The 26,513-nt window shown below is 40.5% G+C and overlaps 2 protein-coding genes across 8 annotated transcripts in view; both read right to left on the bottom strand.

Annotated features, from left to right (window-relative positions):
- Window positions 1-17,636, bottom strand: part of limch1a (LIM and calponin homology domains 1a) — a 96,755-nt gene extending 79,119 nt beyond the window's left edge. For 3 of the 6 annotated variants that reach the window (XM_017709404.2, XM_017709406.2, XM_017709408.2), the window contains exon 1: window positions 17,262-17,636. In XM_017709404.2, coding sequence (XP_017564893.1) covers window positions 17,262-17,372 — 111 coding nt within the window. In that variant the 5' untranslated portion in view covers window positions 17,373-17,636. The remainder of the gene's footprint in view (window positions 1-17,261) is intronic. The other 3 variants (XM_017709405.2, XM_017709410.2, XM_017709409.2) reach the window with 2 other exon arrangements.
- A 1,677-nt stretch (window positions 17,637-19,313) lies between these two features.
- On the bottom strand, window positions 19,314-25,165 carry uchl1 (ubiquitin carboxyl-terminal esterase L1 (ubiquitin thiolesterase)). Of its 2 annotated transcripts, XM_017709403.2 has the most exons (10): window positions 25,020-25,165; window positions 24,821-24,907; window positions 24,680-24,691; window positions 24,062-24,190; window positions 23,214-23,349; window positions 22,677-22,762; window positions 21,928-21,975; window positions 21,755-21,824; window positions 20,747-20,805; window positions 19,314-20,011 (listed from the first exon to the last, which is right to left on the bottom strand). In XM_017709403.2, the coding sequence occupies exons 2-10, from the start codon at window positions 24,851-24,853 to the stop codon at window positions 19,928-19,930; spliced, it is 657 nt and encodes a 218-aa protein (XP_017564892.1). In that variant the 5' UTR covers window positions 24,854-24,907; window positions 25,020-25,165; the 3' UTR covers window positions 19,314-19,927. The 2 variants fall into 2 exon arrangements, with proteins under 2 accessions (XP_017564892.1, XP_017564891.1); XM_017709402.2 differs by lacking the exon at window positions 25,020-25,165 and having other exon boundaries at window positions 24,821-24,974.
- Between the last annotated feature and the right edge of the window lie 1,348 nt (window positions 25,166-26,513).

The raw sequence follows: 26,513 nt of genomic DNA, 5'->3' as shown, positions 1-26,513 counted from the left end.
AGAAAGAAAGAAAGAAAGAAAGAAAGATAAAGAGAGAGAAAATTGTGAGTGGCACTTTCAGGAAAGAGAAAAAAGAAAGAGGGGGAGAAAGAAAGAAAGAAAGAAAGAAAGAAAGAAAGAAAGAAAGAGAAAGAATTGTTGGTGGCACCTTCAGGAATAGAAAAAGGAAAATAGGGAGAGAGAAAAAAGTAAAGCAAAAAAAGAAAGGGAGGAGAGAGACAGAGAAAGAAAGAGAGAGAAAGAAAGAGAGAAAGAGAGAAAGAAAGAGAGAGAGGAAGAGAGAGAGAGAGAGATCATTGTGGGTGGCACTTTCAGAAAGAGAAAAAGGAAAATAGGAAGAGAGACAAAAGGAAAGAGAAAAAAGAAAGAGGGGGAGAGAGCCAGAGAAAGAAAGAGGAAAAAAGAGAAAGAGAAAGATAGATAGAGATAAAGAGAGAGATAGAGAGATAAAGAGAGAGAGAGGAAAAAGGAAAGAGAGAAAAAGAAAGAGAGAGAGAGAGATAAAGAGAGATAGAGATAAAGAGAGGGAGAGATAAAGAGAGAGAGAGAAAGAGAGAAAGAGAGAGAGAGAGAGAGATAAAGAGAGAGAGAGAAAGAGAGAAAGAGAGAGAGAGAGAGAGAGAGAGAGAGAGAGAGAGAGAGAGAGAGATAATTGTGGGTGACACTTTCAGGAAGAACCAAATAAAAGTTCTGGTTGCAGACAAGCAGTCGTCACTGCTGTCTGAGCCAAACTCTCACAGCTGCTGCTGACAATCCAACACACGCACACACAACACCCCCCCCAGCACACACACACACACACACACACACACACACACACACACACACAGCTGTGACTTGCACAGGTGACTTGTTTTGTGGTTAGTAAATGTTTGGGGAGATGAATGAAGAGGTAAGCAGCTTTAAATTAACATTTTGGTGAAAAATCAAATGTATAAAATGTTCCCCTTTACCCAAAATTAGCAGGGTATGTGCCTAAGTTACTTCACAAGTGCTATTTGTTGATGGTATAATAATAATTGCCACAATTATTACATAACCACCTGATTACAATTATTTTAGCTGACTGCAACTATTTTTCACAGTTGTTAGAATCACAAGTTTACACTGCAATAAACAACTGTTGTGAATTGGGTGTGTTTTGTATGGTTGAGGCAAATACCTATAAATAAAAGAAGAAAAAACATGTTGTAACATCTGACTGTGCCCCAATGTTATCTGTATAAGTGTATAAAAGAACATTATATAGCTAAAAAAGGTCAATTTTTATAGATACATCTATCTATGAAAATCAGTAAAGATCATTTAACAGCTCAATGCAGTTTAATGCAAATGTGTCATGATTTAAGCATGCAGTTTGCACAGTGCTAAGTGTCCATCATTTGGTAGCTATGTTAGCCTTGTAGCTCCAGTGCACAGAAAACAAAATTCTATAATCTATAACAATTGACAAAATTAAATGAAATCAAATTTTGTCTGTAACTTTGTCCAGTTCTAAACTAAAGAAACAAAGTTGTTTGATTGATTACATTACAGGTAATGGGGGAACTGTGTAAATTTGCAGTAAAATCTGCAGTAGCAGTTATCCAGGAGCCTGAGGCCTGTTACTTAGAAAGGATGAATATGCACACTTCAACTCGCTTCATAACCTTTGCACTTGTCAGGGTCTTGGATTGTCTTCCCTAGTGTGATTCCTGTATGGGACTAGCTCCATGATGTCATCACTAAGCACCTCAGCCATCAATGAAAATTCTGTACTCTCTTTTAGTGCATAATAATGACACAGAATACAAATGAAATGGGACCTAAAACAGAACCCTTGGGAACTCCACAGGTTATATTACAGCTGCTCGAAGGAGTGGGTGAAATGGCAAAAGTAAAGCATCATGATACAGGAAGACATTACCATGACATATGATAAGTATGACAGTATGTACTTTTTCTGAGGTTTATCAACAAGTATGATCAGACAAAACACACCATCAATGCAGTAGCATCAAAAGTAACACAAAGCTAAAAAAGAGATATAGAAGCCTGAAACCTATTATATGAGAGAACGTATATGCACACATAGAGCTTACACTACACCCACCACATTTCTATTGAACCCACTTTTTACTCTCAGTACTGTCAGGGTCTTAGCCTGTCTTCACCTCTGTGAATCCTATACAGGACCAGCTCCATGATGTCATCACTAAGTGCCTCAGCCACAACACCTGGATAGGAATAGCACTTGATCGCCACTATACTTGACAATAATCACCTTAGCAACAGCCTCAGGACCAGCAGGCCAGACTATTCTCATTGAGCTGGGGAGGAGGAGGAGTGAGAGCATCTCTACAGACTTAGTGTCTTAAAATACATCTGAAAATAGGCCATCTGACTGTGTCAAACAGATAAATCGCCTATATATATATAGAGCTAGGATTTAGCCTCCTTTTGACTTTCCCTGTATATGAAAGCCAGTGAAAGGATGAACAGCTAGCAGAAGAGCTCAGACAGTGCACTGGAAGACAAGCTTTTCTTGTCCTGTTCACACAACCACAGATTTAGCTCAGAGAATAGACCAGCCTATACATAGTCTGTAGAACTTGCTACTTAGAAGTGAAGGCATGAATTAAATACAGTTTGATGTTATGCTATAAAAATATCAGAAATACTGGCAAAAATTAGAATATTTTTCACTGTTTTGGTACTAAACATTTTATGATGATGCTAAATGCGCAACACTAGGATACTAGGATCTGGAATCAGACTGGACTGGTATCAGTCAATTTTTGGGCCTAAACAGGAAAGAGGTGATTTGTCAATATTTCTTTCATTGGGTAAATTTAAATAGTTGCAAAGTCTAAAAAAACTATCATGCTAAAATCTTTGGAAAAAAAACGGCATCAACGCCCTGAGTCCGCTGCATAGCCATGTGCCTACGCCACATTATTCTGTGTTAAAACCTGTTATTTTGCTGAAAGAATTTTTTTATTAAAATAATACAAGTTTGTGTGATTGCAGCATGCTAACTGCCTACATGAGTTCATTTCAACTGTCATTTTTAAACATAACAGATATGTTAAACATATCTGGACAGTTAAGTATCACGGCATCTTGTAGCCACTCCAACTGGAATCAGCATTGGCCAACTGTGCTGGGACAATCAGCATTCACAATTGACCTCACAAATCTCTATGCAACAACCAAAACCACTAACTTTTTTGTGTGTATTTAGAATTTTTGTGCTAAAAAAATATATCTTCAAATTGTGAGATGGATATTATAGTCAAGCACATATGAAACTCACCACATGAAATATGACCTTGGAAGAAAGAACATGTTGGAAAACAGGTTGGAAAGAACTCTCAATGTCAGTGTGTTGCCCTCCATACACACACAAAAAAACAGCTGAGCAGCTGTACTCACACTAATTTTAGACAAGGCAAGAGACTTATAGACTGCAGCGTGTATGAGTGAGTGTAAACCCAGCAGTGTGTATGAGTAAGCGTAATTTATTCATCTCACACATTTCAAACAGAGAAACTCAGAGGTGCCAAGAGTATGTGTGTGTTTGTATATGTGTGTGTGTGTGTGTGTGTGTGTGTGTGTGGGTTGAATATTTTTTTAATTATCTACTTCAGGCTGTGAGACGGCAGTCTTGGTGCACTGTAGTCATCTGCGTAGCAGTGAAAATTGTGTGTAGTTAAATTTCCTGCTATAAATTGTGGGATAACAGGAATGGTTTCTATAGCTCTATTAACAGTGCATGAGATTTCTGAAAGTGATAACCATGAAGATCCTGCAACTGAAAAAAAACTGGTTTGGTTAGCTTACCTCAGGTGGTTGTTTAGCCAATGAAGGACAAAAAGTGGGAAACTAAATGGTGACAGAGCGCCGACACTGGGATCAAGTACCCACGCTAATCCTCAACTGTGCTAATACATAGCAACCAAATTTGTCAGCCACAGGAATGAGGGGAAAACACAAAGCTAAAGTTAGCCAGCTTCTTATTCGAATTATCCATTCCATGTTCATTTGAATATTAACACAATTTAACTGGTGAACAAGAAACATCAGTCTCAGCAGCTACATCTCCCCACAGGACTCAACCAGCCACTAAGTGGAGATTTTGAATGTATGTAGAAAAATTACTTACTCTGTCGATGCATTAATAGCTACCAATTTCCACCTCTATTCAGTTGTAGAGCCTAACTCTATTTGGTTCTAGTCTATCTCTATTTGTTTGAGTCTACCTCTATACGGTTATAGAGCCTACCTTTATTCGATTGGAGAGTCTGTCTCTATTTAGTCTGAGAATCTACCTCTATTTGGTTGGTAAGTCTACTTCTATTCAGTTGTAGAGCCTACCTCTATTCAGTTTTAGTCTACCTCTATTCTTTTATAGAATCTTCCTCAATTTGATTGTAGAGCATGCCTCTATTCAATTCTAGTCTACCTCTATGCAGTTGTAGGGTCTATCTTTGTTCGGGTTAGATTCTACCTCTATTTGGTTGCTGAGCCTACCTCTATTTGGTTGTAGAGTCTACCTTTATTCAATGGTAGATTCTACCTCTGTTCAGTTGTGGAACATATTTGTGTTTGCTTGTAGAGTCTATGTCATGATTGGCCCCTCCTAGTCCTGTCCATGTGCTTGTGTTTTGTTTCTTCCTGGTCCTGCCCCCTTGTTTTCAGACCCTGCCCCTGATTGTAGCCACCTGTTTTCTTCCTGTGCCTTGTTAGCCGTCATTATCCTTGTTGTATTTAAGCCCTGTGTTTTCCCCTGTGTGGTCGCTGGTCTTTGTATGTATTGTTTGAAGTGTTTGATGTATTCTCGTGTGGTGTTGTGTTTATTCTGGCTTCCGTTGTTTGTTTATCCTGTTCATTTGTTTTATATCTGTCCCTCCTGTTCTCCATATTGGCTCACTGACCCTGGACTGTTTTGACCCAGAGAATGGATTTGCACATAATAAATCTCGCTTATCTCAGCGCATGCGTCCTCCTCATCATCGCTCCCTGGCATTACATTCTACTTCTATTCGATTGTAGAATCTACCTCTATTCGATGGTAGATTCCACAGTTTGCTTGGAGTGATTGAGTCATAATAGAAAATAGAAAGAGCCACAGATCAGATTCCAAATAAACTTGTAATGCTAAATTAACATTGAATTGATATAACATTGAGCCTTTAAGATTCTGTCAACTTTTATATAGACATTGCACTTTTTTTAAAATTTATTTTAGACTTCAGCAAACACTGCTGTATATTTGAGACAAATGTGTAAGTTAAAAGATTTTTTGGAATTGATAAAAAATTATTAAATACAAAAATACATGTTCAATTTATCTTTCAATTAATTACATAAAGTAGCATTTTTTTTTCTTCCAGTTTCAGGTAAATTTAATTCAGTTTTATTTATAAATAAGGCTTTTTGGCCGTATCCAAATACTAGTGGACTGCACTATATACTATTTGTGCTCCCACTGAAGAAGGCACTGCTAATGATGGCATGCTCTTTTGAAATACTATGTAGAATGTTAGTATGTGGCCTTAGATGCAGCTGCTTTACAGAAGTCCATGCCTAGAGCCCTAATGATCAAGTTGAGATAAAATACATCACTAACAGCAAGAAGAAGAAACACTCAGAGAAACCAACAGTCAGTGGAGTGGAGTTACAAGTAGAACAGGTTTACAAGTGAGATAAACAGAGACACCTGTATCACACAAAGATGAGCCAGTGATAAATTGTATTTTGTATTTAAAGATTTGTCTGTCCACTGTTTGTGAGACATATACAGTCGATTGCGAAAGTTTGAACGCCTCTGGTCCAATTATTTGTTTTTGCCCCAAACAAGGATGAAGACTGCTCTGCAAATTTGCTGACTAAGTGAGGTGTGGTGTAAGGACCCCCACAGTAGATGAGGATACACCACACATAACGAGCCTCTATGTAAGCCTCTTTCTGCCACTAGAAAAAGTCCATATCGATTCTGATGATGTCAGTCACACTGCCAGCATTTTGGTAGAAAAATAGAATAAATAGGGCATATACCAATAGAAGTGCACTCATTAGTGTAGCAGATAAAGTACAGAAGGGTGTGCTTTGGGATTCGGCATTAGCTCAGCCACTGAGACACGTTCAACAGCTGCTCTGCTTTGATGTATTAATGATGCATTTATTGAGATAAATTAATGCATTTATTAAGGTAGCTTCATACTCACCAATTGTCATAATTTGTTCTATGTTTACGGCACCCCGATATAACTGCAGCACCACTTAAGGTAGAAGAAATAAAGCGAAATGAAAAGCTGACGAATAAGAGGCTAATTTAGCGAGTGTATGTGCAAATGAGTTTAGTTTAAGAGCTTTTTATTAGTTATTGTGTAAAATCTCACAGACTGAATTTCTAGGAATAGTATGTCATAGTAGTAACTTTTCATCGCAGCCACCTGGGACAGCATAGCAACCACCTATTAATCACCTGGAATTCCTTAGAAACTACCTGACATACTATAGAAACCACCTATGAACAATCTAACTACACTGGAGAATAGCTTTAGCTGCTCAATTCTATTTATTGTTTTTAGCGGTTACAGTTAAATAATCCTAAAATCTGGAGGTGCTGCAACCTTCTCAGCACTCTCACGTTCCCCTGCAACACAATTTTCTCCACACCCCAAGTGTAGCCGCCACATAAGCAAATCTGCTCGGGATTACCAAACAACTCGACACAATTTGAAGCAAATATGTGATGATTTAGGCCTGCAGTTTGTACAATGCTATTAGGGTATAAACCTCTATCACTGTGAGGGGAAATGTTTTGTCAAACAATCCTTTAAACGTTTCATTTTAGAGTTTTGTTAACCGATTTGAGAAGGCAAAGACTGTTTATGAGAGGAGTGGTAAGAAAAGCCAAGTAGCTGTGGTCAAAAATTTCACTGTAGGCCAAAATGGGAGCCTATTATACAAACATTACTGTTCCAGTGTGTGTATATAATCCCTTTGCAAGACCTCTTTTTCTAAATTCCCCAAATTCCCACATGCTTGTAATATTCTCTGAATAAGAGCAACATTCTTCCCTCACCTTCCACTGTCTGGAAAGCTCCAGCACGTAGGAGAGCAGATCGACTTAATATCTCAGTTTTTTTTCTCCTTTTGCTGAAGTTTCTAGTTGCTCAGATGTTTTGCCTGAGCAAAACACCCCAGTGGCGTCACATATTTCTCCTCTTGAGCTTTAGTTGAGATTTCAAATATTGAGCCAGATTTGGAAGGATAAAAACAATCATGTTTATCATGTTACGACGGAACTAAAGAGAGAAACTCAGCCATTTCTCATCCAAGACTAAGACCTCCTCAGAGAAGTAGCGCATGTCTCCTTTTTGTCTATTGTTATATCTCTTATGAGGGATTTTAGGAGAGCCAACAGTAAGCCTCGTGAGCCATCAAAGAGCATCAATTGAGCAGTAAAATTTTCCTCTGTGCAGTTTGGAGGTAGCAGCTGAAGAGTGTGTGTAGGCGTTTGTGTTTGTTTTGTATTGCTCTAGTTGCTAGACACCCAGTATTGATGGAATATTCCTTAACATGAGCTACTTAGAGGTTCCTGAAAAAAGACACATACTAATAAACAGAAATACTACCCTATGTGTCCACATTTTCTTTCTTTTGATTTATACTGTCTGTCAACCCACTCATACTGCATCCAGGACCTCTTGAAGGCCATGTAGACTTGGTTTAAGATCGCTCACCTTACTATACAACTAACTATGAACTAAACAAAAAAAGTGAAAAAAACTAAACACAGTGCACAGCCATGTTAGATGGTCTGATTTCTGTCTTCCTCACAAAATCCCCTTTGCTGCACATACGTCATGCAGCCATCTAGCTGTTTCTATTTATAAACATACATTGAAAGTTTTAAAATTTAACAATTGTTCTTAAAAATGAGCAGAAATCCAAACGTAACCTGTAGCAACAGCATTCCTGCATGGCATGCATGCATTAGGATTGCCACCCATCCAGGATTTTCCTGGGTTATCACCTGGATTTTGACTGACTGTCCGTCCAGGAAAAAATGAATTCCATTCCTGGACATAAAGGTCCAGTCCCATTTCTTATTTTTACCCCTACCCCTTGTATTCCAGTGCCTCTTAGAATTGAGTTACACAGGGTAGCGTTTGAAATCTTCCGTTGCACCGTTAGCACTAGCGCGCTGTAGGTGACTCTTCATGTCTGCAGTGACAGCAGAGGAGCGGTAAACTTCACCAACTTCGCTGCTGGGCATCAGCTGAATTTAGGGCACTGTATGCCTTCAAAACAGGGGGATACGACAATTATGTATTATCGCCCACCCCTAATTTTTCAGTTATATGAGGCTGAAGTCAGCGACTTGCCAGCTTCTCACTTCAATTGTCCCCTTCCACCTTAAATGGAACCACGGTGTTCAGCTACACAGTGAAGTTTTGCTTTTTAAAGTTCACAGTAAGTCATACTGGGTCCTAAACCGCACTGATGAGTATAAGTGACCTGGATGTGGGTTGAGCAGGTTGAGAGAAGTTCTGGGGATGTATTTACATGACATCTAGGGTAAGCGGAAAACTGAGTACTTTGGATTTATTACCAAACCATTCCTTTAAATATATCGGTCAAGTTCTTCATCAGTCCAGGACAACACATCTTTGTTTTACAGGGTTTGAAGAGGGACTGTGGCAACACACACACACAGGAGTTGCCAGGAAACACGTCTGGAACAGTGTACTCCAAAAGTATGTGGAGCCCCCCTGTCCCCCGACAAATTACCCAACACTGCTCCTCTTTCTTTCTCTCTTTCTGCACACAAATTCTCACCCCCTCTCAACCGCTCCCAGCAGGAGTCCTTTTCCCTCTTTCCCTCTCTCTCTTTCACTTTTAGTGTTCTGAATAACAAAAACAGCAATAGCCAAATGTTTCTGTACAAGGCAGACATAACATCTCTGTCAGTCTTTCAAACGTCTTTGTCCATCTCAAGAGCAAATTTCTGTCTTTTACGTACTTTAAGGCCTCTAAAAGTAAAATGTTAGTTAAAGGACTCTCCAGATCATGACATCATCCTGTGCATGCTAAATACGCAGTCAGGATGTGTGTGCATTATGGTCACAATTCTAGTCCAAATGACTTTCTACTTATCGGTAAAATTAACCATGTGTTATTAGTACAATATCATGATACAAACATTCACATCATGTTTTTCAGACATTTGATAAGTTGACAAAGAAAGAACCCGTCCTGCCTTATTAAAACTGTAAATGTAACGTAAGCTTAATAATGCAGTTGGTCAGTGTACTAGTAATAGTGATGATGACCATGGTCTGCTCAGATAAACATATTTCATCAACAGAACATGAGAGGGAGTGTGTTCTCGTGAAATGACATCACGGCTATGATCAGAGATCATTAACGGTCAGAGATCATCACAATTTGATGCTATAGAGATAACGTGACCTCGAGGGCTCGATTTTTTTTATACAACAGTTAAATAAATAAAGTAAGAAATAATAAACTGGGTTGTGAATGTGGCATTTAATGTTTTAATGTTCAGTTCCTTCATCCAAATTATAGTTCCTTAACAAGCAGGTTTTTGCCACGTCAGAGTAATGAAAGCTGCACAGCTGGCAGTCCGTTCTCCAGCTCCACACAGACCAACTGACCAAATCGGCTGTCGGTCAAATGTGATCTTAAAAGTATCCGTTTTCTGTTTGTGGCAAAGTAAGAAGTAAAAACATTTAAATAACTTGAGCATCTTCTATCAAAGTTGTTGCTTAGCAACAGCATCTCAGCGGAGTGATACAGTGTTTGTGAAAAACCCGTGATGTTGTGGTGAAATAACAGCACGGTTAAAACGCTTCTCAACCAATCAGCTTGTGTGGTCGGAAATAACTGTTGTATAATGTTACACAATCATGATAATGAGCCCAATTTATTACACAAGCTTACAACACTTCTATAACACATAAGGGAATAATTATTATGACATTACTGGGCTTCCATGGTCAGTTTCTGTTAAACCAATGGCAATTATATCACTTTACAAAATGTATTTATGTGCCTCAGCTATTTATTAACACTGTTTAATCTGTTTATCATTTTTACTCAACTGTACTTGCTCTTTGCTTATGTGGAATTCCTCAAGGAGTAGAGAATAGGGCCAGGTAGCTGTTTTTGCGTTTCACCTAGTAGTCATTTCTTAAGCCCTGAGGGCTTGGACTGTACAAGTGCTCTCGTGGTCAGCTTGTATAATAACTCAATTTTTCCAAGATCTCTTCCAATTACCACTAGCTCTATTTATTAGTGTTCCACAAGCTATATTAGTTTTGAGCGCCCCCTTTGGCGCAGTACTGACTGCCTATGCAGAGTTCATGTCAATGACATCAATCCGCACACAAATGCTGGAAATCCCAATAAGACACCACTTCATAAAAGTGTCTTATTGCATAAATACTAAATAAATAAATACTAATAAATAATTGCAAACATAACGGTAGCAGTAAGGGGCGCTAAAAAGTCAAATTGTAAAATAAGGGGTTTATGCCAGACTGTGTTGCGTTCTTAAATTCAGTTATAACTCACTGGTTTGTAAAAAATAGACAGCATAGTGGGTAACATTGCAGCTTTGTATGCTGGGGCTAATGGTTCTAATTCCTGCTTGGACAGTAAGGCTAATCTTTTAGGCTGCCTTGGGAGTAACTCCTAGCAGTACATTGTCTTTATTCTAATCGTGGCTCAAATAACACAAAAAACGAGCTGATTGGCTCGTTTTATTGAAGGTTGAGTCTTTCTCCATAAACAGATGTTGATCATAAAGAGCTTTCCAATTCACTTTTCAACCGGTGAGACGTCTCCTCCTGTATAATGTCTCTGTAAGTGCTTCTTGAGCTGAACCAGGTGTTAGAGTAAGGAAATACAGTGACGTCTCCAAAACTGGAGCTAAGTCACATTGATTTAGAACAGCTGGAGGGTTATTTAGGATATTCGGTGCCACAAAAACAGCCAAATTTAATCAAGTGTGTTTCATTAGCACTGGATGACCCAGATCACATTGCTGGCCTAAAGGTTTAGTCAGAGGAGGTCAAAGGGAGGAGCATATTGGACCCCTATGGGTATAAGCCAGTTGGTCAGTAAGCCTCGAGGTTGATGAGGACATTGACCATCATGGTGTCTTTGACTAAGTGTGGCTTGATAAGGTATTTTAGCCACTGAGATCACTAAACGCAGCCTTGCCTGCTGCATATTAATTTACCAGCAATGTTCAGTGGTTGAGGCAGATAGACATCTTACTTTTGGTGTCAACCAAAGGCATAACTAGGATCTTAGGGGCCCCAGCGCACATTAAATTAAATGAGCCCACTCTACAAAAAGAAAGAAATGCAAAGTAATTCGCTTTTTTTTTGTTTACTGGGTATTTTTAAAAGTATTATTAAGTTACTACAGCAGACTAATATGTGTAAAGTTGTACAAGTAGTAATATTAAGGTTTTAAGACCACCCTACACCCAAGCTCCAGTGCAACTGCCTCAACTGTACTGCCAGTGCACATTCCACTGGGGTCAACATGCACACATAAACCAAGTATATATGTAAAGATGCTTATTTCGGTGTGTAGATGAACTAGCAATTAAGGGCACTTTCGCACCTACCATGTTTGATGTACAACAACCAAACTTTTCTCTAGTTTAGTTTGTTTCTCAGTACACATCATGTGTGTTTTCACATTTGGCTCTTTACAAATGCTCACACTGTTCTTGCAGCATGGCTGCTAACACCACATGAGCAATAAAGAGGCATTGGATTTTGTCAGATGGGCTGGTCAACATATTTTTGAGAGCTTGGATCAGGCATTGGTGACCTGATTGGTTGAACTGACATTATTCGGTTTTGTGACACATCTAAACATTAAGCGTCTCTATTTTTCTATCAAATAATAGGTAGGATTCTACTTTTAATCATGAACATATCAGGATCTTCAAATTAAAAACAGGTTGTTTTAGACACTAATAGATGCAAATGTTACAGTAACAGGGGGCTTGGCTTGTATCACTGTAAAATTATTGACCAATCAAAGAACACTCACATGTGTAACGTGGTGTGCTGTAGTGGTTACAATGAGAAACCAACCGAACCCAATGAGAAAGATACAGTGACACAAAAACAAAGTGTGGTGTAGAGTTTAGCAGCTTAACTAGGTGTGAAAACAACCTAAAAGTATGCTTTAAGTAAAAGGCTTGGTCTGAACGCTTTTATGTTGGCGACAGACAGACTGTCACATATGGAAATGCAATGCCATCTCAGCTCTGTGCTGCTTCTTCCTAACATTTCCCACCACAACAGCTGTGTGCTTTAATCTGTGTGTATGTGAGTGGGTGAGCAGAGGCAGTTGGCTGTATGTTGTCATATGACCAGAACACCATCTGTACTGAACGGTACAGAATCAGCTCTTCATCTCTGCTTCTTCACAAACATACACACACACAAACGCACGTTCTGGTCATTGGGTCGTGCACATGTCCCATATACTTCACACATTTTGTTGTAGCTGTTTAAAAATTCTGCATTTCTGAAATGGGAACTTTATACAGGATGAATTAAAATATTCTTAACTTCGTGTAGGAATTTATACCAAGTAATTTTATATTTTGGACAATTGTGTCATCATGAATTGTTCACACAATGTAAAAGGCAGCTGGCATGTATAACCAACACCCCCACCCCCACCCCCCAAGTCACTCAGCACAGTGGTGGCCAATGCAGTATAATCATAAGGTAGCAGAATTATCAGTTAGCATTCTCCTCCAAGCATGTTGAGCTGCCCAGTGACATTCATTGGCAGCAGTTTGAAAAAATGTAGTGGCGGTTCTCATGTCCCAGAGGAAGTGCGTGCTAGCCTTCACCCTCCCACAGCATTATTAGCATAGGTAGCATTACTGAATAGTGGGTAGGAAGTGACCACGACTAAACTGGGAGGGGGAATGAGGTTAAAAAGAAAAAAAAAACAAAAATAAATGGCTTTAACTGCAGCTTTAAAGAATGAAATGTTGCAGGTTTTTCTCTGGTTTTCTTACATAGGCAGGGCATTTTTGTCCTTAAACTGTATGAAAACAAACACACACACACACACACACAGAGCGCATTACATCCCCATATAACAGTCTGCTGCTTTTAGTGCACTCTAAGTGAACCACATATTGAAGTGCATTAAATCTTACATCCTATGCTTGATGCTGACAGCAGCGTTCTCTATGGGTTTAAAACAGCAAGCTACTTTGGAGGTATGGAAAGAGCAGCCAGAAACACTCTGAAACCTGATAGGCCAAGGGAGAGAAACTCTGGGGCTCCTGTAATGTGATAGGCCAATGCTGAGGAACTGTGGCGTTTCTGTAAAGTGATACGTTGGGACTGTCTGTTTCTGACTAGTGACAGCTGCTGTGGGAATTTTCATCTCAGAATTATCCAGACAATGTCCCACAAACTGCGTTATACGTGCACACACACACACACACACACACACACACACACACACACCTATGTGCTAAAAATGAGGTCAGCAACAGAACCCCCCACAGTGTCATGACCACTAAGAAAACTCAAAAGATACATCCTTTGCCATGCCAGGATGTGTTACCCCACAGCGCTCTGTGTGTGTGTGTGTTGTAATGCTCTTAAAGCTCTTTGGAAGCAGCAGGGTGCTCAGCTATTTCAGCCTGGCTATTTATGAAGCACTCACCATCACAGCTGCTTCTGCCTTTACTGCTGACATACCTCCAGAGACACATGCGTGATTGTGACCCAGGTGGGCCTATTACCAAACTTCTGAGAGCATACAGAGCTGCACAAAAGTCAGAGACCACCTTTCTTCTATAAGATTTCTAATTAAAATCTTCATTAATTACAAGTTTTTCAGAACAAGAGAAAGACAACGATTTTCATGAAGGTTGGATAAAAAAATAATTTAAAAAAATAAATAAATAACTCTTAACAATGGCGCAAGACCTGGAAGACGACTGCCAGCATTAGATGAGCGTTCGTCTTTGAGAGAGAGGAGAAAATCAAGCTTTCCTGCATCAGATCACTGTGAGAAGACAATTCAATGCTGTAAGTCTGAAAGGATGTGTTGCAGCCAGGAAGCTGCTACTGAGAAAATAGACACACAAAAAATTTGCAAATGAAACAAAGAAGCTGGTGGGATTCTCACAACAATGGACTGACCACCCCAGAGTCCAGACCTCAACATCACTGAACTTGTTGGAGATTAGTTGGATTGCTAGAACCAGAAAAGGCAACCAACTTCTGTTCTAAAGCTCTGGTGATGTGGGGAAATATCCAGACCTTTCTTCGAAACACTGAGAGCAATGCTCATGAAAATAATGGGCGACTGCAATAACAGTAAAGAGTTGATTAAAAAAGCTAGTGTGTCAACCCTGAATAATTTGATATTACATTTAGTAGCTGAAACATCCGCAGAATTTTCTGACTTTTTTTCTTGACACTGAAAAACGAACGGCTTGTACTTAAAGGCCGTATTGACTTACATAAGTGAACGCTAGCCTCTCACTCTTGCACAGTACTGCAGGGCACCTGCAATTACACCAATGATAAAAATAACAGAACAAACCCAGTGCTAATTCAAAACCTTGGGGAGGGCAGTGACACTCAGAAGCAGAGAGAGAATTAGGGTAGAGATAAAGGGAAGGAATTGATTTGCTCTACTTTTTGCAGCACATGGAAGGGCAGAGGCAGACTGACATACTGCTTTTGGTGTCAACACACATGTGCACACACATTCATAGGCAGAATCTCCTGAATGTACAAACATAAGTAAATGTGCATATCTTAAAGGGACACTTTGGCAGTAGTCATTAGACTGAGATTTTCTGTGAACTACAAAATCCCTTTTCTGATGTATCTTGAAGGTGGGAGGAACTTGGGAAAACTACAGCTGCGTTGGTGTGGATTTGGGGGCTGTTTTGATTTCTTTTGTTAGCTGTTGAATGCATAAGTAGACAAAAACATCACTGCTGAGAAGCTGAATATCTTGTTACAGGCATATAACTGTGGTCACTGGCTTCACATCACCATTTCAATGAAGAGAATGGATTACTCTACACGAAAATGAGGAGGACAAGCTAACAGCTACAGCAGGGGTGCACAACTCCAGGCCAGGTTCTGGAGGGCTGGTGTCCAGCACAGTTTGGCCATTTTCCTGCTCCAACACACAAGTGATTACACTTATCTGTTACGCACCAGGTTAAGTAGGTGTGTTTGAGCTGGGAAACGTCCAAACTGTGCTGGACACCAGCCCTCCAGAACCGGATGTGTGCACCCCTGAGCTGCAGTTAGCAAGGCAGCTGCCTGGCTACCTACATATCTTTCCTCAGTTTAGAGTATAGCTTCTTTTCTCTGGTAAAAAGGCTGCAATTGTGTGCGGAGCAAAGGTTGAATCACTTTCCTTAGCAGGTTTTTCAGTGACAGAAGAAACTGTTACACAATGTTACAGGCTGGGTTTATTAGCCTGTAGCTCAGTGGCTAGACTAGAAGTCATGAGTGGTTGACTACATAGGGAGTCTCAAAGGCTGTTTGTGCAGTGCATGCTGGGTTTTGTAGTGATGTCTGCACAGACTATGTAAAATAAGTATAAAAAATGAGCTTTTTACTCTTCAGTGTGTCGGGGGTTCACCACCCACACATGTATTCTCTCAACCCTAAACCCAAGAAACCGAAATAAAGCATATTTGCTCTGTTACTTTTCCAACTAAAAGCAGCATCTTAGCTAGAAACGCATCTTGCCCTCATGAAGACCAGCCAGCTGTTCCCACAGTGTCATACGCCTCATCCTGGGGACATCTGGTCTCTGCCAAAGAGCCACATGCACACAAACAAAATGCTGATACAGCGAGTCCTCTCATCGCAGTTTATTGTCACCAGAAAATGCCACCTCTAATCTACTGCACTCTCAAATCTGGAGCAGTGACGTCACGACCCCGCCAGTCCAATCCAGCAGCACGAAGGCTACAAAAATAGGTCACGAAATCGAGACGGAGGTCAAAAGAAAGCACGACGGTCAAACGGAGCAGCAAACTGATCCCAAAACGCCTTTTACGTGAGCGTTACTATTGAATGTGATCCGCTTCGTGAGGCTGAGAGATGAAAACAGCGACGTGGGAATCAGAGATGCGTTTTCGTTCACCTGCGCCTGCGCGCTGCCATGGCGACGGGAATCACGCGGGAAAAAAGGCCAGCGTTGTTTTCTTTTGCACCCATACTCCGACAAACCCCGCCTCCCTGCACTCGGATTGGCTACCGCTATTGCGCCTCCAGCGTTAGGATTGGCTGGCGCCTCGTACTCACGAGCAGTGCGCCGTATCCCAACGCGGGAGGGCGGGGCTTGTCCTAACACGGGTGGGAAAAGAAAAAAACGCCTGCGCGCCGTTCTTCTCTATTTCTACCGATAAAACAGGCAAACTCTTTGTTAGACACACTCGAAACGCACACGGTGGTCAGCCTAATCTGGCCTGAGTCTGCCGCTCGCGTTATAAAGGTCACGTGAACAGAAAAGCCTAAACATTTCGCACAGAACTGTCGCCAGCGGATCCCGCGCACGTGACACCCGCATTGTTGCTGTAAGCTGACACGCGCCGTCACCCGCAGTGCAATGGATGGACGTTTAAAACACGCACGCACACACATACAACAGGTGACGGCGCAATATTTATAGCCAGTAAGTATTGCATGCCATGCCATTACAATGAAAGCGCTGTTTATGCAGTTAATACTGTTTAGCTTGTTATATATTACAATATGCATATGCATACAGAATGCATATATCTGGTGTTACAGAGTAAAACATATATACACCCCTTCTTCATAAGCTGTGTAAATGCAACGGTTACATACAGGACTACAACAACGCCATTTGAATGTTAAATGGTTGACTTTTATATATATATATATATATATATATATATATATATATGTGTGTGTGTGTGTGTGTGTGTGTGTGTGTGTGTGTATATATATATATATATATATATATATATATATATATATATATATATATATATATATATATATATGGCTACTTGTTCTGTATGTATAAGTATATAAGGAACTACACAGCCAATGTATTTAATAATTACAAATGTATAAGCAGATGTTTATAGCACGGCTAGTTTGTGGGATATAATGTGAGTGTACGGGGCTACTTGCCCCGCTGTGTGGTCAGGGCGCTGTGTCTGGGTCTGGACTCACCTCTATCCATTTCTGGGCCTCCTGTACTGCGGGCTCCTGGCTCGTTTCTCCGGTTTCGTGCTGCTGCTCCGCGCGTGTGTCTGAGCGCGTCTCCTCGCTGGGACTCGCCATTTCCACACAGGCGTGATCGACACCAGAGCCGCTCTCGCGCTGCACACCTCCAGCTCGAGGCTAGTGCTGCTGCTGCTGCTGCTGCTGCGGGACAGGAGCGGCGCGAGCGCGCGAGCTCAGCACTGGCAGCCGAGGGGCGCTAAAAATACAAGCCCCACACACACACACACACACACACACACACACACACACAGCCGGAGCGCTGCGTTCAGCCAATGCGGGACAAGAGCGAGCTGCTGCCTGGCGAGAACGCGCGTGCAGGGAGAGTGTGTGAGAGAGAGAGAGACAGAAAGACAGAGAGAGAGAGAGAGAGAGAGAGAGAGAGAGAGAGAGACACAGAGAGAGAGAGAGAGAGAGACACAGAGAGAGACAGAAAGAGAGAGAGACAGAGAGAAAGAGAGAGAGAGAGAGAGAGAGAGAGAGAAAAAGTGAGAGAGAGAAAGAGAGACAGAAAGAGAGAGAGAGACAGAGAGAAAGAAAGAGAAGGGGAGAGAGAGAAAGAGAGAGAGAGGGAGAAAGAGAGAAAGAGGGAGAGAGAGAAAGAGAGAGAGAGAGAGAGGAATGCGCGAGGACAATGGAGGAGTTCAGGCAGCACCTCTCTCTCTCTCCAACTCCCCGTTTTTGACTCTCTTTATCTCTTTCTGTCCGATTCTCTCTTTCTCCCTGTTTCCGAATCTCTCTCTCTCTCATTTTCTGTCTTTATCATTTTCTCTATCTCTTCATTTCTCTGTCCTAGTTTCCCTATCGCTCTCTCTCTCTCTCCAGCTCTCATTTATCTCCTTTTCTCTCCCTTTGTCTCTCTTCGCATTCCTCTCTCTCCCTCTGTTTCTGTGTGGCTGCATTTCTCTCTTGCTCTCTCTCTTCGTTGACTGTTTTTTTCCTTTTTCTTCCTCCGACTCTGTTTTTCTTTGTGATATTTGGACTTTCACGTCTATGTATAAGACCCTCTCGCTGTATAAGACCCCGTCGCTGTATTATCTATTTCACTTAAACGTTCATGTCATTTTATGACTGTACGCCACTCTGTTGGAGCGGGTAAATACACAGTCCCGTCTGAGGTAAAGGAGCAGCCCCTGGTGGTGAACAGCCGTTATTGCACCCACTCTGCTCAGATGCTTCATAATCTGCAACTACACTCAAACCTGCTGCCAATGTGAAGCAAAAACAACTTTCTTTTAACTAAAGAAACTATTACACATCATTAGCTGCCATATAAAGGACTATTACTGTATTTCTTACCAGTTTCATTTCTGTGTGTATAATTACTTGTTCTGTATGTAGAAGCATAGGAAATACACAGCCAATATATTTATCCATCCACCCACTGACTCTGTAACGTCTACATAAACAACCGGTACATGGCATAGCGCAAAACAGTACCAGCCATCTCAAAAGGCATGAATCTGCCTACAGCTTCATAATATACAGTATGATAAACTCTAAACTGATATTTGCTGGGTTTATGGACCACTTACTGGAAATGAGGTTAGAGTGGGTCAAGTTTTACTAGTTCTTAAAATACAGACAATAGTGGGGATTATTTATTTTGCCTTATACCAACCTCTATGCCATCAACAGATTGAGAATTACTTTAAAACTTTCTCCAAACATTGTGATAGGCACCATATTCCTAAATGTTTTATGTAAATACTTGTGCATTACTGTCTCATTTCAGTGTGATCATCACATTGATTTATCAGTCTACTCAGGCTTTAGCATCCATTACTTGTTACCTACATCAGACTTAACTCCAGTATGAAATAAATTAAAAAAAAAAAAAAAAAAAAAAAAAAAAAAAAAAAAAAAAAAAGCACAATAATGGTGCTAAAAAAGTCATGGCTAGCTTTGTTCACCAAATGTCCTTTAGTTTCTGGCAGGTACTGCTTGAGGATGCAGATCTCTGAACGCAAGTCAGAGAGGAAAGAGATGTGTAGTAAAGAGTCATTATCCAGTGAATTGTTTATTATTTTCAGTGCAGTCTACATTAGCAGTAAACACAGCAATGGAGACAATCCTGTGTGCAACAAAATGTCTGCGCAGGTGCAACCAACACACACACACGCACACGCACGCACGCACGCACGCACACACACACAGTGCTTGGGCTTAAAGAGGCAACAGAGTTCTGGAATAAAAGAGAATGGCAACTCCGTCATCTATTATTCACATGACCGCTATATCAACAAAACCCAGCACCACACACCCAGAACACTCACAGCCCAGATTTTAACCAGCGGAACTATACACATGAAGTCCAAACCAACCACCTTAAACATCACATCTTCAGAACAAAATTATCACAAAAAACCTAGTGCCAGTTAAGGCACTTGTGCAAAAACTACAAGTACAACATACCAAGAGAAACAAAGGAAGCTTGGCAGTTGTGACAGATTGAAAGACAGGGATAGTAAAAGAAACAGCAGAGTGAGATTAACCAGCAGGCAGACAGGCAGTTTTGGGTAAACTGTGCAGGGCTCGTGTGGTCTGGCTTGAAGGGGAGGGAGAGTGAAGTTTTGTTTTGGTCAGTTGTGCCTCACTCAGCCGCATGGTCACCTTTAGGCCTTGCATAGAGCCACAGCAGAAAATCTGACTTCTCCCTTCTCTCGCTCGACAAAGCCCCGGCACACCTTTGCAGCATCCTGACAAGAACACAAGAGTTAGTCACATCACTGGTAGCCTCTTGTTTTCCATTCTGCATATTTGGGTTTTTCCATCTGAATTTACATGACCAGATCACGAGGCAAATTCAGTAACTGCATGCAGTCAATACAAATTTTTATTTTTTAAGCTCCTCAAATGATCAAAAAATGTGTTATGATCACACATTTCTGTATGCTTACAATTTACTGCTGAAAGCCAAAAATCTTAGTTGCTCTTTTTATTATTTACTAAAAATAATATTTTACAGGAGTATGACTATCACTGAAGAGACGCCATCAGCCCAGATTTGTGGAAAAATGGGTCAACTTTGTAAGTTTAGCTTCTATTATAAGGGTTTAAATTACATTACCCATCTATTTGAATGGAAAGACAGTTCCAACTCTCATGACACCACCTTTTGAATGTAGCTTATGAAATATGAAAGTTATGAAGAATATGATGAAGCGCATTTTGGAACCATGGGTGGTCTCTGAAGGAGTTTAAGAGGTTAAAGTCATGTTATAAAACAGACAGAACCAATACTGAAGTTGTGCCAGCTCTACTATTAACAAATTAGATTAGATGCTGAACACTACTGTTGAGTATTTTGCCACCGTTTTATAGAAGCAAGAAGCCTCTCAAGGCAGCGTGTTTGTGATCCCTGCATGCATCACTTAAATCCATCACTCAGAGACATGACTCATTCAGATCAAGTGGAATACAAAATAAAATACCATGACAAAGCTGTTTGGTGTTGTTTCACCATGTTTCACAGGCCCCTCCATTCTGCCATCTGCAAACACACATCCACATTCATTTAGTAAGGCAGCCAGAGCAGCCTAGTTTTAAGTGTGTGTAGACCTATAAAAGATGCTACATGAAAATTAAGCAAGCATGCATGCAGTTTTACATTACAGATACACACACACACACACACACACACACACACACACACACACACACACACACACACACACAAAATACTACAACTACCACTAAATTATCCTGCAGCATAGCATATAATACTCCAACTCTATCAGTACTCAGTATTTCTCTGTTACTTAATACCGATGCTATGTGGATATCTAGGAGTTTAGGGTTTCAGACAGAGCATTATGCATTATGCCAAGTGATATTTCAGTAAACAGGGAAAAAACATTTTAAATAAATAATTCAATAACGATTAATCCCAATCAGAAATGATCACAAGACAGACAGATGTTTAAAACATTTCTAATAGCAGGACCAATGAAATAATTGTATTTTAAAACATTAAGCAGAATAAACATTGATTATTATCACTAGGGATACACATTAAAATCGTCAGATTCTGTCAAAACACAAAATCTGCAATTGGTTTTCCTTTTGGCAGACCAGGATTCAAATAACATGAGTCAGGTCAGAGCAATGCATCTGAATGCTGCTGCTACATCTGCACCAAGATGTCACAGCAAAATTATGCATGACTCACTGTGCTAAACAGCTAGTTGCCTCTTACTGTCAATGTGGCACAATGCAAAATTTTAAATTTAGTTTGGCCAATAAAAAAAGAGCAAATAAATGCTGCTTATATTGCAGTTCTGCAATTAGAAATGAATAGAAATGTATCGAATTGACCCTACAGATTATAAGTTTCACATTACATAAAAAAGTTCATAAATCAAAATGCCTTTAGCCACTTTGTCTGCAAATAAATCAAAATTAGCCATAAAAATTTACACAGTAAGCAAAGAATGACCTACCGAATTCATAAAGCTGACCGTTCACATTAACAAATGTGATGAAGTGGAAGTTCACTTTGTCTGCCTCTGGCTGTAAAATATACAATTTAAAAGGCAAGAGTCAGTATCAAGACGTTACACAAAATTTCTTCATTTGCCTGACATATGCATGTGGGTATTCATCTCAGTCTTACACGACACTGTCCCTCAGCAGCGACTTCATCATGAGCTTTCTGGATTGCCTGCAAGTGAGAACAAGATGCAAGAAACATTTAATCAAATGATGCAAGCACGAAAACAAACATGCCTAGGCAACCTAAAGCTAAATAAATAGATCTACAGCAGACTTGCTTATTTAACCCATATCTATAGCAGAGAGGTTAGAAGTGAGGAGACGGGTCACTAGCAAACTATGGAAGGGAGCACTTGTAATTCTTGACATGGTGTCCATTCATGGAGAAAGTACCACCCTTCAAGAAAAAGAGAATTGGCTGGTAAAGCCCCTATAAGATCAGTACAAGTGCTGCACCCAGAACAATGGGGGGGGCAAACAACCCCACGTGTGCTTTATTGAGCCAAACATTACAAATTATCCAAGGTTTTTCATAGATTTTATCAGCGATTTTAAAATGAACAGCTTCAAGTATTTATCGTTTTGATTCCATCTCAAAAGAGATAGAAGCCTGATCTTGTATGGTTGTAAATAACTGCCCAGCAGCATCACAACCATGTCCATTGAGTGTGACTTTCCCTTACAGACTTTGTCTATGATTTGGGCGCCACCTGCTGCTAGACTTCTGTATTGCAAAAGACAAACAGGGAGGTGCATTTATCTGTCCAGTACAGGTCCTGCGCAAATCCTGGTTACCCACTTACAGAAGATCATTTCTATTTCAGATATACTGTAGTGTAGAATGAGTGAATGTGGGGAGTTGTAAAGTACCTCATTTTTTTCCAGCTGTTTTGCACGATCAGCAGGTGACATTCCAGCCGTTTCTTCTAGAAACTTATTTAGGGTAGAACCGGTTTCTGGGGAGCAGAACATAATGTTTGTTTTACAGAGATATTGTAGACCATGTTCTGAAAAAAAAAAAATTTTTTTTTTTAAATTTAAGACTAATTTCAACCAGGTAGTGGTTATCAAAATAACATTTTAGCGTAGACAGAACAACCCAAAAAAAAAAAAAGGAGCTGCAAAAACTATACAACTTGAAAAGTGATTTAATTAGACAAATAGCTTTGAGTAAAACTTCTTGAATATGACTCATCTAATTTAGTGAGTAATTTAGTAAAATGACAAACCAGTTTCAATTTTGTGTGTGTGTGTGTAGGGGCGCGCATGCGTGTAGGGGCGCGCGTGGGTGTAGGGGCGCGCGTGGGTGTAGGGGCGCGCGTGGGTGTAGGGGCGCGCGTGTGCGCGCACGCGTGTGTGTGTGTGTGTGTAGGCGCGCGCGTGTGTGGGCCCATAAGCTTAACTAACCAAAAGTCATTTTATCCTTATTGTTGGCCACAGCATGCAGCAATCCCACAGTTCCACAGGAGTTCACCACAGTTTGAGTCAGAAAGTAGACGCCTTGGCAACTGTCCACTGACTGCTTGGAGCGAAACTCCTCGTGCTGCATAATAAAGGAAACAGTAAAAAGAAAAATCATATATAATATAATAAAAGATTTCATTAATAATAAGTATTATATAATTAAATAAATGCATGTGACTAAATCAAAACCATTAAACACATTTACAGAGGCTTAGAACAAGATGAAAAGGGCACTATGGGGTTATGCCATTTTAAATTTAGTAGAAATGTCAGAATGGAGTGATGAGCTGCTGAGCTACTATGATCTAGAAAAATAAAACTCTTAAAAAGGAGATTCAATGAAAAATGCAAAAGGTTTAATATTCAGCCCTTTAATTAGCACTGATATATTTGTATTTTTAACATACTCTGCTTCAAGACAAGTGTAATTTACAGAAAATATAGCTGCACCGAAATGACGTTTGTCTGTGAGACTTAGGACAAGTGACAGGAAAAAAAAAAAACCTACAACTGATACATAAGCCAATTAACTAAAATATTATAATTTATCAGTATATCTACTCTAGAAAAACCTTCTGCGGGTTAGCTTTGCTGCTCATGGCGGCATATTGTCCAGCTAGGCTTGAAGATGGGACTAACTGCTGGATATACATACATCATCGAACCAATTTCCCCTCGAAGAATATTAAAATGAACCGAAATTTGTTTGCAGAGCCTTACGAAAAGGTACCGGGAGGCACAGTCTCAGCAGTTTCGGTTCTGCTGTTGCGCATCAGCTTGTGTGTGGATACCTGTTGAGTTAAAGGAAACAGCAGCATCAGGGCGCAGCAGGGCGTGGGCACTCCGGACAAAGCCTCGTTCTCCAAGCCCAGCAAGTCCACAAACTGCCAGCCTGCTCCAACGCCCAACTTGCCCAGCACCTGCTCAAGCGGACAGCGACACACACAGAGACATTTGCACTGTCATCACCCCAAGACTGAACCTGCATAAGTGTCTCTATTAGACTGGGGACTCTTCACCTCATCACAGAACACTCTAACATAACTGCTGTGGAGTCCTCGTCAATATTAAGATCTAATCAAAGTCTATTTGACTACTATTACCAGATTACAGAGTATGATTAAGACCAAGTAGGATGTAATGAGAAAAAAAACTGAAAATGTCCGAAAGCCTAGTAAATGAAGGACACACTAATACTGATGATTTAGCCCGACTAAACAGACTGTCAGTTACTGTTCTCCACTCAGTAGGTGGAAGGAGGCGAGCCTACGCCCATCTATTGTGCAAGACTGTTCGCAGTAAGGCCTCTACCACCTTGCCACATCACTTAACAAAGCCAAGCGCCCTTAAAAAAAACCACAAGTAGGCTCTGCCTCGCCATTCCTCGGACCATGACTCAGCGAACCCACCTTATTCAGCATCTGCAACGACAAAAAAAACCACACAAGCGTCTCAATGAATAACATATAACGTTACTCGTGCAGAGAGAGAGAAAACAGCAACGCTACGTTCATAGTGAGCAAGTGGCGACAGTAAAACGGGACACAAACCTCAGGGTTGATTTCCATAGGTTTCCATTCCATGGTGGCGGATTTCAGTAGCAGTGAACGTCTCCCTGGTAAGGCTAAGCTACAGAGCTAAATGACACAGACAAAAATATTATCGTACGGTAGCGCCCGCGGTTCATATGCGAGCGGTCATGTTCCATTCCTGCACTTCTGGAGGGGGTGTGGGTGTGTTTGAACTCACAAATCTCTGTCAGGACCCTCTTCCAGCGACCCCCAGCAGCCTTCAGTCTGCTGTTAGAGAAGTGATGAAAAAAAAAGTGACGAAATGCAACGGAAGAGTCACTTAACGGTTTTCGCGAGTTTAAAAAACAACAGCCCCGTCTAGTCACGCGCAGGTGGAGATAGACCAGTCCGCGGTCAGATGATTCTAGAAGCTACCAGTAGAGCCCAGACAGAATCAGGAAAAAGCCCAGTGATCGGTTCAGACTCAGCTGATCTGGGGCGTTTATTTCGGGCGTACGCCTTAACTGAATGCGTGTTTTTATGTATTTGAAACGTTTTTTATTTGTTTTATTTCCAGAATTTCCAGCATTTTTGTCCCAGGCTGCAGCCTGAATAAATCATTAACACTATAAACATTCGGTTTGGCGTGAAGTGCTTCGTTTTTGGGAAACTCGCCGACTCAGAGTTGTTCACAGTGGTGCTGATAGGAACCAGACGTCTGAAATGTTTAAAAGGACTTTACGTCCCTTTTATTGGTCTAACGTTTTAACATCTTAGATGTAAATATGTCTCAGTATGCTGACTAAAAGTGCTCTGCTTTAAGCTTTAGTTCAGCTATAGCTGCTTTTCTCGCATCTCTGGCAGGAAACTTTTCCGCTAGAAAGGTTTCTTTTTAAATGTTTCTCAGGGTATTTATTGTTGGACAGTTTCTCATTGGGGATTAAATGTACAAAGAAACCAGCTGGAGTGATTATAAACGCAAATGACTGTCCACTTGTCTCTAAATTCTTCCTTAGCTGTCTTTTCGTTAGCTGCTAGCTAGGCGAGACTGTTGTCTGCATTGCTATGTGACCAGCTCCAGAGTGAATTAGTAGTTATACATTATCTCTGGCCTTTAAGACCATTTATTGTCAAATAAGTAAGCTTTATTTTGCTGCAAAGGAGGATAATTTTCTATTTTTTTTCCAAAAATCTAATTCTGCTGTGGAGCCACAAGAGGGCGGTAAAAGAATGCCATGTTGCCGCGCCCTGCATGTAGGACATTGTAAGGCAAAATAGTGCTTAGAAGACATGAAATTATTACGTTTTGCACCTTCAACTGTGGTTGCGGAGGGCCGTTCTACATTAAACTACTCTGACATTTTCACATCCCATTTACATTGAAGTTATAAGGAATGTTTCAGCCTGTTTTTTTAATATGAGGTCCAAAGTAGGACCAATCACAAAAGAGATCATTTACATTTATCAGACTTAAAGCCACACTATTGGATCTTAAAAGATGATTCTTTAAGAGTACTTTAGTAAATGGAATGGTTCTATCTAGAACCATGAGTTAAATATATATATTTCATGCTTAAATGGTTCTTTGCATGGCTCATTGTCTGTTAGAAACATCTACAAAAAGTCAATAAATCTTTGTCCTTGATATCACTATGATAATTATCATTACCACTACCACAGCCAGCCTCATCACCCACGTCTTCATTAATATCAATGGGTCTCATTCACCAAA

This window comes from Pygocentrus nattereri, chromosome 22, assembly GCF_015220715.1.
Source record: "Pygocentrus nattereri isolate fPygNat1 chromosome 22, fPygNat1.pri, whole genome shotgun sequence".
Classification (NCBI taxonomy): Eukaryota; Metazoa; Chordata; class Actinopteri; order Characiformes; family Serrasalmidae; genus Pygocentrus; species Pygocentrus nattereri.
Note: the sequence above shows the minus strand (reverse complement) of the source record. Positions and strands in the feature narration are given on the sequence as shown.